This window comes from Ranitomeya imitator, chromosome 8 (assembly GCF_032444005.1).
Source record: "Ranitomeya imitator isolate aRanImi1 chromosome 8, aRanImi1.pri, whole genome shotgun sequence".
Classification (NCBI taxonomy): domain Eukaryota; kingdom Metazoa; phylum Chordata; class Amphibia; order Anura; family Dendrobatidae; genus Ranitomeya; species Ranitomeya imitator.
In genome coordinates this window covers 105,086,128-105,101,972 of record NC_091289.1, presented here as the reverse complement: position 1 = coordinate 105,101,972, position 15,845 = coordinate 105,086,128, and the positions used below count along the sequence as shown (strand labels likewise).

The 15,845-nt window shown below is 46.4% G+C and overlaps 2 protein-coding genes across 3 annotated transcripts in view; one reads left to right on the top strand and one right to left on the bottom strand.

The window, feature by feature from the left end:
* The window catches only part of TPR (translocated promoter region, nuclear basket protein), a 196,935-nt gene extending 188,200 nt beyond the window's left edge, over positions 1-8,735 (bottom strand). For both annotated transcript variants that reach the window (XM_069737241.1, XM_069737242.1), the window contains exon 1: positions 8,585-8,735. In XM_069737241.1, the coding sequence (XP_069593342.1) occupies positions 8,585-8,735 (151 nt within the window). The remainder of the gene's footprint in view (positions 1-8,584) is intronic.
* Positions 8,736-8,802: 67 nt separating this feature from the next.
* Positions 8,803-15,845, top strand: part of ODR4 (odr-4 GPCR localization factor homolog) — a 175,678-nt gene continuing 168,635 nt past the window's right edge. The window contains exon 1 of the mRNA XM_069737243.1: positions 8,803-9,100. The gene's annotated coding sequence lies outside the window, so the exon portion shown is untranslated. The remainder of the gene's footprint in view (positions 9,101-15,845) is intronic.

Below are 15,845 nucleotides of genomic sequence, written 5' to 3'. Positions count from 1 at the left end.
GCAGTAATGTACAATACAGGACATATAGTGCTGGAGGACACATATAGGGCCTCTAGGAGAGCAGTAATGTACAATACAGGACATATAGTGCTGGAGGACACATACAAGGCCTCTAGGAGAGCAGTAATGTACAATACAGGACATATAGTGCTGGAGGACTCATACAAGGCCTCTTGGAGAGCAGTAATCTACAATACAGGACATATAGTGCTGGAGGACTCATATAGGGCCTCTAGGAGAGCAGTAATGTACAATACAGGACATATAGTGCTGGAGGACACATACAGGTCCTCTAGGAGAGCAGTAATGTACAATACAGGACATATAGTGCTGGAGGACACATACAGGTCCTCTAGGAGAGCAGTAATGTACAATACAGGACATATAGTGCTGGAGGACACATACAGGGCCTCTATTTGAGCAGTAATGTACAATACAGGACATATAGTGCTGGAGGACTCATACAGGGCCTCTAGGAGAGCAGTAATGTACAATACAGGACATATAGTGCTGGAGGACTCATACAGGGCCTCTATTTGAGCAGTAATGTACAATACAGGACATATAGTGCTGGAGGACACATACAGGGCCTCTAGGAGAGCAGTACCATCAGCACAATACAGGACACATAGTGCTGGAGGACACATACAGGGCCTCTAGGAGAGCAGTACCATCAGCACAATACAGGACATATAGTGCTGGAGGACTCATACAGGGCCTCTAGGAGAGCAGTAATGTACAATACAGGACATATAGTGCTGGAGGACACATACAGGGCCTCTAGGAGAGCAGTACCATCAGCACAATACAGGACATATAGTGCTGGAGGACACATACGGGGCCTCTATTTGAGCAGTAATGTACAATACAGGACATATAGTGCTGGAGGACACATACGGGGCCTCTATTTGAGCAGTAATGTACCACCAGCACAATACAGGACATATAGTGCTGGAGGACACATACAGGGCCTCTAGGAGAGCAGTAATGTACAATACAGGACATATAGTGCTGGAGGACACATACAGGGCCTCTAGGAGAGCAGTAATGTACAATACAGGACATATAGTGCTGGAGGACTCATACAGGGCCTCTAGGAGAGCAGTAATGTACAATACAGGACATATAGTGCTGGAGGACTCATACAGGGCCTCTATTTGAGCAGTAATGTACAATACAGGACATATAGTGCTGGAGGACACATACAGGGCCTCTAGGAGAGCAGTACCATCAGCACAATACAGGACACATAGTGCTGGAGGACACATACAGGGCCTCTAGGAGAGCAGTACCATCAGCACAATACAGGACATATAGTGCTGGAGGACTCATACAGGGCCTCTAGGAGAGCAGTAATGTACAATACAGGACATATAGTGCTGGAGGACACATACAGGGCCTCTAGGAGAGCAGTACCATCAGCACAATACAGGACATATAGTGCTGGAGGACACATACGGGGCCTCTATTTGAGCAGTAATGTACAATACAGGACATATAGTGCTGGAGGACACATACGGGGCCTCTATTTGAGCAGTAAAGTACCACCAGCACAATACAGGACATATAGTGCTGGAGGACACATACGGGGCCTCTATTTGAGCAGTAATGTACAATACAGGACATATAGTGCGGGAGGACTCATACAAGGCCTCTATTTGAGCAGTAATGTACCACCAGCACAATACAGGACATATAGTGCTGGAGGACTCATAAAGGGCCTCTAGGAGAGCAGTAATGTACCACCAGCACAATACAGGACATATAGTGCTGGAGGACACATACAGGGCCTCTAGGAGAGCAGTAATGTACCACCAGCACAATACAGGACATATAGTGCTGGAGGACACATACAGGACCTCTAGGAGAGCAGTAATGTACCACCAGCACAATACAGGACATATAGTGCTGGAGGACACATACAGGACCTCTAGGAGAGCAGTAATGTACCACCAGCACAATACAGGACATATAGTGCTGGAGGACACATACAGGGCCTCTGGGAGAGCAGTACCAGCAGCACAATACAGGACATATAGTGCTGGAGGACACATACAGGGCCTCTAGGAGAGCAGTAATGTACAATACAGGACATATAGTGCTGGAGGACTCATACAGGGCCTCTATTTGAGCAGTAATGTACCACCAGCACAATACAGGACATATAGTGCGGGAGGACTCATACAGGGCCTCTATTTGAGCAGTAATGTACCACCAGCACAATACAGGACATATAGTGCTGGAGGACTCATAAAGGGCCTCTAGGAGAGCAGTAATGTACCACCAGCACAATACAGGACATATAGTGCTGGAGGACACATACAGGGCCTCTAGGAGAGCAGTAATGTACCACCAGCACAATACAGGACATATAGTGCTGGAGGACACATACAGGACCTCTAGGAGAGCAGTAATGTACCACCAGCACAATACAGGACATATAGTGCTGGAGGACACATACAGGGCCTCTGGGAGAGCAGTACCAGCAGCACAATACAGGACATATAGTGCTGGAGGACACATACAGGGCCTCTATTTGAGCAGTAATGTACCACCAGCACAATACAGGACATATAGTGCTGGAGGACACATACAGGGCCTCTAGGAGAGCAGTAATGTACAATACAGGACATATAGTGCTGGAGGACTCATACAGGGCCTCTATTTGAGCAGTAATGTACCACCAGCACAATACAGGACATATAGTGCTGGAGGACTCATACAGGGCCTCTATTTGAGCAGTAATGTACCACCAGCACAATACAGGACATATAGTGCTGGAGGACACATACGGGGCCTCTAGGAGAGCAGTAATGTACAATACAGGACATATAGTGCTGGAGGACTCATATAGGGCCTCTAGGAGAGCAGTAATGTACAATACAGGACATATAGTGCTGGAGGACTCATACAAGGCCTCTATTTGAGCAGTAATGTACCAGCAGCACAATACAGGACATATAGTGCTGGAGGACTCATACAAGGCCTCTATTTGAGCAGTAATGTACCACCAGCACAATACAGGACATATAGTGCTGGAGGACTCATATAGGGCCTCTAGGTGAGCAGTAATGTACAATACAGGACATATAGTGCTGGAGGACTCATATAGGGCCTCTAGGAGAGCAGTAATGTACCACCAGCACAATACAGGACATATAGTGCTGGAGGACACATACAGGGCCTCTAGGAGAGCAGTAAGTTGGAGCAGTAAGTTGGAAACTTGGGCTGAAAGGTGGCAGATGAGGTTTAACAATGATAAATGTAAGGTTATACACATGGGAAGAGGGAATCAATATCACCATTACACACTGAACGGGAAACCACTGGGTAAATCTGACAGGGAGAAGGACTTGGGGATCCTAGTTAATGATAAACTTACCTGGAGCAGCCAGTGCCAGGCAGCAGCTGCCAAGGCAAACAGGATCATGGGGTGCATTAAAAGAGGTCTGGATACACATGATGAGAGCATTATACTGCCTCTGTACAAATCCCTAGTTAGACCGCACATGGAGTACTGTGTCCAGTTTTGGGCACCGGTGCTCAGGAAGGATATAATGGAACTAGAGAGAGTACAAAGGAGGGCAACAAAATTAATAAAGGGGATGGGAGAACTACAATACCCAGATAGATTAGCGAAATTAGGATTATTTAGTCTAGAAAAAAGACGACTGAGGGGCGATCTAATAACCATGTATAAGTATATAAGGGGACAATACAAATATCTCGCTGAGGATCTGTTTATACCAAGGAAGGTGACGGGCACAAGGGGGCATTCTTTGCGTCTGGAGGAGAGAAGGTTTTTCCACCAACATAGAAGAGGATTCTTTACTGTTAGGGCAGTGAGAATCTGGAATTGCTTGCCTGAGGAGGTGGTGATGGCGAACTCAGTCGAGGGGTTCAAGAGAGGCCTGGATGTCTTCCTGGAGCAGAACAATATTGTATCATACAATTATTAGGTTCTGTAGAAGGACGTAGATCTGGGTATTTATTATGATGGGATATAGGCTGAACTGGATGGACAAATGTCTTTTTTCGGCCTTACTAACTATGTTACTATGTTATGTAATGTACCATCAGCACAATACAGGACATATAGTGCTGGAGGACACATACAGGGCCTCTATTTGAGCAGTAATGTACCACCAGCACAATACAGGACATATAGTGCTGGAGGACACATACGGGGCCTCTATTTGAGCAGTAATGTACCACCAGCACAATACAGGACATATAGTGCTGGAGGACACATACGGGGCCTCTAGGAGAGCAGTAATGTACAATACAGGACATATAGTGCTGGAGGACACATACAGGGCCTCTATTTGAGCAGTAATGTACCACCAGCACAATACAGGACATATAGTGCTGGAGGACACATACAGGGCCTCTAGGAGAGCAGTAATGTACAATACAGGACATATAGTGCTGGAGGACACATATAGGGCCTCTAGGAGAGGAGTAATGTACAATACAGGACATATAGTGCTGGAGGACACATACAGGTCCTCTAGGAGAGCAGTAATGTACAATACAGGACATATAGTGCTGGAGGACACATACAGGGCCTCTATTTGAGCAGTAATGAACCATCAGCACAATACAGGACATATAGTGCTGGAGGACACATACAGGGCCTCTAGGAGAGCAGTAATGTACAATACAGGACATATAGTGCTGGAGGACACATACAGGGCCTCTATTTGAGCAGTAATGTACCATCAGCACAATACAGGACATATAGTGCTGGAGGACACATACAGGGCCTCTAGGAGAGCAGTAATGTACAATACAGGACATATAGTGCTGGAGGACACATACAGGGCCTCTAGGAGAGCAGTAATGTACAATACAGGACATATAGTGCTGGAGGACACATATAGGGCCTCTAGGAGAGCAGTAATGTACAATACAGGACATATAGTGCTGGAGGACACATACAGGGCCTCTAGGAGAGCAGTAATGTACAATAGAGGACATATAGTGCTGGAGGACACATACAGGTCCTCTAGGAGAGCAGTAATGTACAATACAGGACATATAGTGCTGGAGGACACATACAGGGCCTCTAGGAGAGCAGTAATGTACCAGCAGCACAGTACAGGACATATAGTGCTGGAGGACACATACAGGGCCTCTAGGAGAGCAGTAATGTACAATACAGGACATATAGTGCTGGAGGACTCATATAGGGCCTCTAGGAGAGCAGTAATGTACAATACAGGACATATAGTGCTGGAGGACACATATAGGGCCTCTAGGAGAGCAGTAATGTACAATACAGGACATATAGTGCTGGAGGACACATACAGGTCCTCTAGGAGAGCAGTAATGTACAATACAGGACATATAGTGCTGGAGGACACATACAGGACCTCTAGGAGAGCAGTAATGTACAATACAGGACATATAGTGCTGGAGGACACATACAGGGCCTCTAGGAGAGCAGTAATGTACAATACAGGACATATAGTGCTGGAGGACACATACAGGGCCTCTAGGAGAGCAGTAATGTACCAGCAGCACAGTACAGGACATATAGTGCTGGAGGACACATACAGGGCCTCTATTTGAGCAGTAATGTACCACCAGCACAATACAGGACATATAGTGCTGGAGGACACATACGGGGCCTCTAGGAGAGCAGTAATGTACAATACAGGACATATAGTGCTGGAGGACACATACAGGGCCTCTATTTGAGCAGTAATGTACCATCAGCACAAGACAGGACATATAGTGCTGGAGGACACATACAGGGCCTCTAGGAGAGCAGTAATGTACAATACAGGACATATAGTGCTGGAGGACACATACAGGTGCTCTAGGAGAGCAGTAATGTACAATACAGGACATATAGTGCTGGAGGACACATACAGGACCTCTAGGAGAGCAGTAATGTACAATACAGGACATATAGTGCTGGAGGACACATACAGGGCCTCTAGGAGAGCAGTAATGTACCAGCAGCACAGTACAGGACATATAGTGCTGGAGGACACATACAGGGCCTCTAGGAGAGCAGTAATGTACAATACAGGACATATAGTGCTGGAGGACACATACAGGTCCTCTAGGAGAGCAGTAATGTACAATACAGGACATATAGTGCTGGAGGACACATACAGGGCCTCTAGGAGAGCAGTAATGTACAATACAGGACATATAGTGCTGGAGGACACATACAGGGCCTCTAGGAGAGCAGTAATGTACCAGCAGCACAATACAGGACATATAGTGCTGGAGGACACATACAGGGCCTCTATTTGAGCAGTAATGTACCACCAGCACAATACAGGACATATAGTGCTGGAGGACACATACAGGGCCTCTATTTGAGCAGTAATGTACCATCAGCACAATACAGGACATATAGTGCTGGAGGACACATATAGGGCCTCTAGGAGAGCAGTAATGTACAATACAGGACATATAGTGCTGGAGGACACATACAGGGCCTCTAGGAGAGCAGTAATGTACCAGCAGCACAGTACAGGACATATAGTGCTGGAGGACACATACAGGGCCTCTAGGAGAGCATTAATGTACAATACAGGACATATAGTGCTGGAGGACACATATAGGGCCTCTAGGAGAGCAGTAATGTACAATACAGGACATATAGTGCTGGAGGACACATACAGGGCCTCTAGGAGAGCAGTAATGTACAATACAGGACATATAGTGCTGGAGGACACATACAGGGCCTCTAGGAGAGCAGTAATGTACAATACAGGACATATAGTGCTGGAGGACTCATATAGGGCCTCTAGGAGAGCAGTAATGTACAATACAGGACATATAGTGCTGGAGGACACATACAAGGCCTCTAGGAGAGCAGTAATGTACAATACAGGACATATAGTGCTGGAGGACTCATACAAGGCCTCTTGGAGAGCAGTAATCTACAATACAGGACATATAGTGCTGGAGGACTCATATAGGGCCTCTAGGAGAGCAGTAATGTACAATACAGGACATATAGTGCTGGAGGACACATACAGGTCCTCTAGGAGAGCAGTAATGTACAATACAGGACATATAGTGCTGGAGGACACATACAGGTCCTCTAGGAGAGCAGTAATGTACAATACAGGACATATAGTGCTGGAGGACACATACAGGGCCTCTATTTGAGCAGTAATGTACAATACAGGACATATAGTGCTGGAGGACACATACAGGGCCTCTAGGAGAGCAGTACCATCAGCACAATACAGGACACATAGTGCTGGAGGACTCATACAGGGCCTCTAGGAGAGCAGTAATGTACAATACAGGACATATAGTGCTGGAGGACTCATACAGGGCCTCTATTTGAGCAGTAATGTACAATACAGGACATATAGTGCTGGAGGACACATACAGGGCCTCTAGGAGAGCAGTACCATCAGCACAATACAGGACACATAGTGCTGGAGGACACATACAGGGCCTCTAGGAGAGCAGTACCATCAGCACAATACAGGACATATAGTGCTGGAGGACTCATACAGGGCCTCTAGGAGAGCAGTAATGTACAATACAGGACATATAGTGCTGGAGGACACATACAGGGCCTCTAGGAGAGCAGTACCATCAGCACAATACAGGACATATAGTGCTGGAGGACACATACGGGGCCTCTATTTGAGCAGTAATGTACAATACAGGACATATAGTGCTGGAGGACACATACGGGGCCTCTATTTGAGCAGTAATGTACCACCAGCACAATACAGGACATATAGTGCTGGAGGACACATACAGGGCCTCTAGGAGAGCAGTAATGTACAATACAGGACATATAGTGCTGGAGGACACATACAGGGCCTCTAGGAGAGCAGTAATGTACAATACAGGACATATAGTGCTGGAGGACTCATACAGGGCCTCTAGGAGAGCAGTAATGTACAATACAGGACATATAGTGCTGGAGGACTCATACAGGGCCTCTATTTGAGCAGTAATGTACAATACAGGACATATAGTGCTGGAGGACACATACAGGGCCTCTAGGAGAGCAGTACCATCAGCACAATACAGGACACATAGTGCTGGAGGACACATACAGGGCCTCTAGGAGAGCAGTACCATCAGCACAATACAGGACATATAGTGCTGGAGGACTCATACAGGGCCTCTAGGAGAGCAGTAATGTACAATACAGGACATATAGTGCTGGAGGACACATACAGGGCCTCTAGGAGAGCAGTACCATCAGCACAATACAGGACATATAGTGCTGGAGGACACATACGGGGCCTCTATTTGAGCAGTAATGTACAATACAGGACATATAGTGCTGGAGGACACATACGGGGCCTCTATTTGAGCAGTAATGTACCACCAGCACAATACAGGACATATAGTGCTGGAGGACACATACGGGGCCTCTATTTGAGCAGTAATGTACAATACAGGACATATAGTGCTGGAGGACACATCACTGCTATGACTGTAGGGGAATTACTCTGCAGTTACGGGGAGTCTCCGCGGGAGATGATGGGGATCAGGGGAATAGCGGCTACACAGTCCTGGGCACGGACCGGACCGCGCAGCCTCAGTCTGACAGGGGCCGGACGCAGCGTGTAGTGCCACATACCGCAGTCCACGCGGAGCTTCTCGTGCCGGGACTTCAGCTGCTCCACGTCACTCTGCTGCTCCGCCAAGTACCGCTCCAGTTTCCCCTGCACGGCTTTGGGCAGCTTGGCCATCTCGGCCTTCTCCAGCACTTGCTGCAGAACCGCCGCCATCTTGTCGGACGACTCAGCCGCTCCGGGTCACACGAGCAGGATAACAAGGCTCACAAATGCCGCCTACCTAAGCCTGGGGGCTTCTGGGAAAATACACTTTTTCGAAAAGCTCGCCAATTGGGCGACAGTGTGTCGTAAATACAAGCGACTTCCGGTGCAGCGCAAAGTAATCTGGTAAATGTAGTTCATGGTCCCAAGCAGAGCCCTTCCTTGGCCGGTGCCGAGGTGACGGCCATGTTTCTGTAGACCGCACTGTATTACTACAGCGGACGGAAGCTCGTATAGAAGAACAGCTCGCACTGCGTAGGTCACGTGGTGCAGCGTCTGGCGAGTGATTGGCTGTTGGCCTGCTGCGCTCCGGGAAGGTAAGGCGAGCTCGTCATTCTGTGTGTTCGGTGCCCCCCGGTATGGGCTCTGTCTCCACATTACCCCGTTGTGGACGGTGCTGCTCCCGGTGACCTCCCGTGCTCAGAGCCAGTGAGAGCCATATGTTATCTGCACGTCCTAGCACCTGGCCAGCTCCTGTCCCCTGCAGCAGCCTCACACTCCACCATATGGCTGCGGTGCCGGCGGGTCCTCCCACCATGCCGCCTTATACTGAGGCCATCACACCTGTCTCGGGAGGGTCGGCAGCGCTGCCCACCAGTGCTCTTCCCATCATCCTCAATGGCGTGGTCAGATCGTGCTGCTAAATACAGTTTACTGTTTATTGAAATTGTCAGCCAGTCTTGAGATATTAACATCTTTTTTTTGTTTACAGTTTGTTGCCTTGGAGACCGACCACTGCTCCTAGACAGATGTGCAGTGCTTACAAGCTCTTTTCTATTGAGCTTGTAAGCACTGATCTGAAGCTTTCCAGGATCGCTGGAGCACATTTCCTCCTAATCCTGAGCAGCTTCAGTACAACACTTAGAAGCTGAACAGCAGCAGTGATCCGTCTCCTAAGCAGTAACCTAAAGAAAAGCATTTATAGGGAACCTGCCAGCGGGATTGTGCTTGGTAACCTACAGACAGTGTGAGGTTGGCAGTGTTAGAATGATTAAAAAGATACCTGGGGTGAAGAAATCTGTCTTGTGGTTCTTGTGTAATCAGTGTTAGAAGCTGTCAGTTAATGAGCTGCCCGTGCTCTGGGGCCGGACCGTAGGCAGAGTCTTCCTGCTCTGCACCAGAGAGACCAAAGAGAGACCTGCACAGACATGTTCAATTTTACCCAAGGAGCTGGAGCATCACCTCATTCTTCGACACTGAAAGACACCAACGGGAAGAACGTAACTGAGCCAGAGCAGATCATGGAAAGAGCGCAGAGCACCTCCACAAGAGCCACTCAGTGATCGGGGAGGAAGCTGAGACTGGGAACGCTACGAACATGCTGAAAGACAAAGTCATTGCTGCCATGCAGCGTCTGTCAGAAAACAAAGCACCTGGATGTGACAAGATCCCAGTAGATCTAATAAAGTCTTGTGAAGCTGCAGTTGATGTCGTCACATGCCTGTGTCAGCAGATAGGGTAAATGGCCCAAGGACGGGATAGGATCAATGCTTATTCCTATTCTGAAGAAAGTGTTCACAGTCTGTAGCATCACCTACCAGAATATTGTGCTCATGCCTGCAAAATATTACTGACAAAGAGCTGCCAGAGGAACCAGCAAGATTCGGGAAAGGCAGAGGAATAAGAGATGTACCGTATATACTCGTGTATAAGCCGACCCAAGTATGAGTCAAGGCACCTTTTGCCTCGAAAAACTGGGAAAACTTATTGACTCGAGTATAAGCCGGGTATGTATTGTCCTCTAATCCTTATTCTGGTATGCACGGCTCCTCATCCCCTATACTTGTATGCATGGCTCCTAATCCCCTATACTTGTCTGCATGGCTCCTTATCCCCTATACTTGTATGCATGGCTCCTTATCCCCTATACCTGTATGCTTGGCTCCTTATTCTCATCATTGTATGCATGGCTCCTTATTCTCATCCTTGTATGCATGGCTCCTTTCTTCCCATTCTTGTATGCATGGCTCCTCATCCCTGTCCTTATCTCTATGGCTCCTCATCCCCATCCTTGTCTGCATGACTCCTTATCCCCATCTTTGTCTGCATGGCTCCTTATTCCCATTCTTGTCTGCATGGTTCCTCATCTCCATCCTTGTCTGTATGGCCCCCTTGAGAAAAGCATTAAAAAAAATATCCTGCTTACCTTCCTCGCATCATTTTGTTCTGGTGCCAGCAGCTCCTGCTGCCGAGTGATCATGTATCCCGCTCATTGTTATTGAATAATCACCTCTCTCCACACCTATGGGAGTGGAGAGAGGTGAATATTCATTACCTTAATGTGCGGGCACCCGTGATAGCTCAGCAGCTGCTGGAAGCCGGTGTCTGTAACTGTGCCCATGATAAGAGAAATGAATGTTCATTGTCAGTGCAGTGAATATTCATTTCTTTTAAAGGGAAGGTGCCACCAGTTTTTTTGTAGTTTGTTTTTTTGTGAAATTAAGCTTAAAATAGTAAATAAAATGTATTAATGCAATGTTTGCACTGTTTGCAAACATTTCTATATGAAAAATATTATATATTTTCTTACAAATATATATATTGACCACTAGGGGGAGCATTTTCCGTTTTAGACTTTTAGACCTCAAGCAGCTTTACTCTTTGCTGGAAAATTGGGGCAGTAACTGCTGACATCACCATTTCCCTCTCCTTTTGGGTGGTCTAATATCCCTGGGACAGAATGAAGAGCAGCATCACAGGGCAGCGCCATTTTGTGTGTGATTGCCCTGTGATCTGCTATCACCAGCAGTTACTGCATCAGAAACACAGCTACAGAGTTTACAAAAAAGCAGAACATGGTGGACTGAAGGAAAAGTGAAGACATGTGGTGTTTATGTATGGAGCAGCATTATCTGAGCAGAGCTGTCTGTGACTCTTCCCTCAGTAAGATAAGAAGGAGGAGATCCAGGTCTGCAGAGAATGGCCAGGCATTGTGGAGGGAGGGGAGAGATACATTGTATGGCAGAGAGAGAGAGGCAGGCTGTGAATGCAGCTTACCAGAGATCACAGGGTCTGTGTGTGAGGAGGCGATGACAGAGCAGGAGAAGCACACAGGGAGGGCAGTGTGTGAGAGCAGAGGATGTCTGCCCAGGACCTGCAGTGCCTGCCTGGAGTACAGAGGAGCATGGAGATAAATCACCCGCACTCCCCATCCTCCGGTTCCAGTGAGTGCTTCTCTCCTGCGATAGAAAGTAAGTGGAGCTCGGCAGATAGCACTGGGCTATTATAAAATGGCGGCCAGTCACACCTACAGCAGTGAGTTGTGCAGCCCACAGAGGCGTGCCCAGCTCACTGCTAAAGCAGCTACAATGTTAGAGATAGGGTCAGCGCCAGTCTATTATCTCCTATGTCCATGGGGTGCCGTTAATAGAAAATGATAGTGTCGTGAACTGCTGTGAAACCAAGATGTCAGCCCCCAGTGCCTTCTTTAAACTCATATTACACACGTAATCTGTTTCACATGCATTTAAGACTTGGTTATAGCAGCATGTTATGCTACATTACAGTGATTTATTAATGATCTACAAACACGGTACCTTCCCTTTTAAGCAGCGGGTACAGGCTTCAGTTGCCGGCTTCTGCCACCTGTCACCCACTGCTCCGCCGCTCCCCCTCCCTCGCCGTCTTCTGGGAAAATGACTCGTGTATAAGCCGAGGGTGGCATTTTCAGCACAAAGAAACTCGGCTTATACACGAGTATATACAGTAATTGCTAACATATGGATAATAGAATGGCAAAAGAATTCAACAATGAAATCTATTTTTGCTCAATCAACTACACCAAAACCTTCAACTGTTGATCCCCAGAAACATTGGAATACCATGAAGGATATGGGTTTGTCAAACCATCTGATTAGCTTCTTTAAGAACCCTTACATCAACTAAGAAGCAACATTCCGAACGGAATATGCTGACATGACATGGTTCAAAGTAGAGTGAGTCGTCAGACAAGGCTGCAGCCTTTCACCATTTCTCTTCATCTTGTGTGTAGAAGCTATTTTTCAGGAAGGCTGGACTTTCCAAAAAAGAAGGAATCAAAATTGCTGGATGATAATCCTTAAATAAGCATACAATACAACATTGATATCAACAAGCGTAGCTGGCATGACGGACTTATAACTGAGTGTCAAGATGGTAAGCTCGGATCAATGATCACTCAAGGTGCAGTGATTACACCACAAGTCATATAGCTATGGGCACATTGATAATAAAATCACTGGACATGGTCTTCAAATCAAGGAACCTTTGATTGCCGACTAAAGTATGACTTGCACATAGTCTTGTCTTCTCTGTAGTAACACATTTTGGAACTGGGCATTAAAGAAGCAAGACAGAAAAAGAATATATGCCTTCAAAATGTGCTGATGTAGAAGGATGTTATCAATACCATGGATTTGTAGAATAACAGCCGCACTCACAGTATAGGTTTTCAAATGCAAAAGTTGAATAATTTTATTCACCACAGTAGAAAAACAAGGGTTTTTGAGGTAACGTTTCAACCCCGTAATGGGCCTTTTTCAGACTTCGCTGGAACAAACAATAAAGACACAGTACTTTAGATACTATTTACAAATGTAGTGTGCTGTACATAAGCTATATAGAAAAACATCACGGTGCTGAACAGATGGAATGAGATCCGAAAAATACATGTGGAATGTTATACAGTGACATATATACATATCCTATACAGGTCCTTCTCAAAAAATTAGCATATAGTGTTAAATTTCATTATTTACCATAATGTAATGATTACAATTAAACTTTCATATATTATAGATTCATTATCCACCAACTGAAATTTGTCAGGTCTTTTATTGTTTAAATACTGATGATTTTGGCATACAACTCCTGATAACCCAAAAAACCTGTCTCAATAAATTAGCATATTTCACCCATCCAATCAAATAAAAGTGTTTTTTAATAACAAACAAAAAAACCATCAAATAATAATGTTCAGTTATGCACTCAATACTTGGTCGGGAATCCTTTGGCAGAAATGACTGCTTCAATGCGGCGTGGCATGGAGGCAATCAGCCTGTGACACTGCTGAGATGTTATGGAGGCCCAGGATGCTTCAATAGCGGCCTTAAGCTCATCCAGAGTGTTGGGTCTTGCGTCTCTCAACTTTCTCTTCACAATATCCCACAGATTCTCTATGGGGTTCAGGTCAGGAGAGTTGGCAGGCCAATTGAGCACAGTAATACCATGGTCAGTAAACCATTTACCAGTGGTTTTGGCACTGTGAGCAGGTGCCAGGTCGTGCTGAAAAATGAAATCTTCATCTCCATAAAGCATTTCAGTCGATGGAAGCATGAAGTGCTCCAAAATCTCCTGATAGCTAGCTACATTGACCCTGCCCTTGATGAAACACAGTGGACCAACACCAGCAGCTGACATGGCACCCCACACCATCACTGACTGTGGGTACTTGACACTGGACTTCAGGCATTTTGGCATTTCCTTCTCCCCAGTCTTCCTCCAGACTCTGGCACCTTGATTTCCGAATGACATGCAAAATTTGCTTTCATCAGAAAAAAGTACTTGGGACCACTTAGCAACAGTCCAGTGCTGCTTCTCTGTAGCCCATTTCCTGCACACTCCTGTGCACTGTGGCTCTGGATGTTTCCACACCAGACTCAGTCCACTGCTTCCTCAGGTTCCCCAAGGTCTGGAATCGGTCCTTCTCCACAATCTTCCTCAGGGTCCGGTCTCCTCTTCTCGTTGTACAGCGTTTTCTGCCACATTGTTTCCTTCCAACAGACTTACCATTGAGGTGCCTTGATACAGCACTCTGGGAACAGCCTATTTGTTGAGAAATTTCTTTCTGGGTCTTACCCTCTTGCTTGAGGGTGTCAATGATGGCCTTCTTGACATCTGTCAGGTCGCTAGTCTTACCCATGATGTGGGTTTTGAGTAATGAACCAGGCAGGGAGTTTATAAAAGCCTCAGGTATCTTTTGCATGTGTTTAGAATTAATTAGTTGATTCAGAAGATTAGGGTAATAGGTCGTTTAGAGAACCTTTTCTTGATATGCTAATTTATTGAGACAGGTTTTTTGGGTTATCAGGAGTTGTATGCCAAAATCATCAGTATTTAAACAATAAAAGACCTGACAAATTTCAGTTGGTGGATAATGAATCTATAATATATGAAAGTTTAATTGTAATCATTACATTATGGTAAATAATGAAATTTAACACTATATGGTAATTTTTTGAGAAGGACCTGTATATACAATAGCTGCCCAACAAGGGTAGATATAAAGAATTCTATGGTGCAGACATAGATGTAGCATGGCGTAAGAGGAGACAGGTGGCAATATATAATCTGCGATATGCAACAAAAGATACTCAATTGTATTGATGCACGGGGGCAATGTAAAACAAATAAACTGACCTTGTTGTGGAAAAGTAAGGAAAAAACCGCAGTAGAAGAAACCGCAGTAAAAGAACCCGCAGGGAAGAAAAGGCTCCTAAACAGCTGTGGAAGGAGAGGAAAAACATAAGCAGGATATAGAGGAGGAGGAGGGAGAAGAAGGAATAATGGAGGACATACCTATAAGCACTATGTGGAGTGGTATGGTAAACTTGGAGGAGGGGAAGCGGTCCCGGTCCGAGCTGAAGAGATACATATCAAAATGGGAAAAGGTGGCCCAGAGGCATGGTAGTGTGCATCCTGAGAGTAGTAGTACCTGCGGGTCCGGGGCAATCAGCTCCCTGTGGTGATGTGCGTCAGCATAGGTGGTCAGCGGGGAATTATAGCATCAGGCCAGGAAGTGCAGGAGGAGGGTGTGTGCGTAACATGGGAATGAGGCGTAGGAGAATCACGCAAGGATGGAGCATGTGCAATGGGTAGCCGGGGAAGGAGGGTAGGAGCGCAGGTATGGCGCTTGCGTGGTTGCGAGTGCGCGCGTGCACAGAGCATGCCGGGGGTAAAGACGCTAGAGAGAGGCAAACGTCAGCAAGATGAATGTTATGTGCGCGAGGGGCGCTAGGATAGGGGAGGAGCCTGCGTGGCAGGGGAGGAATATTGGATGGAGGATGAGGAGGTGGACACGGAGAG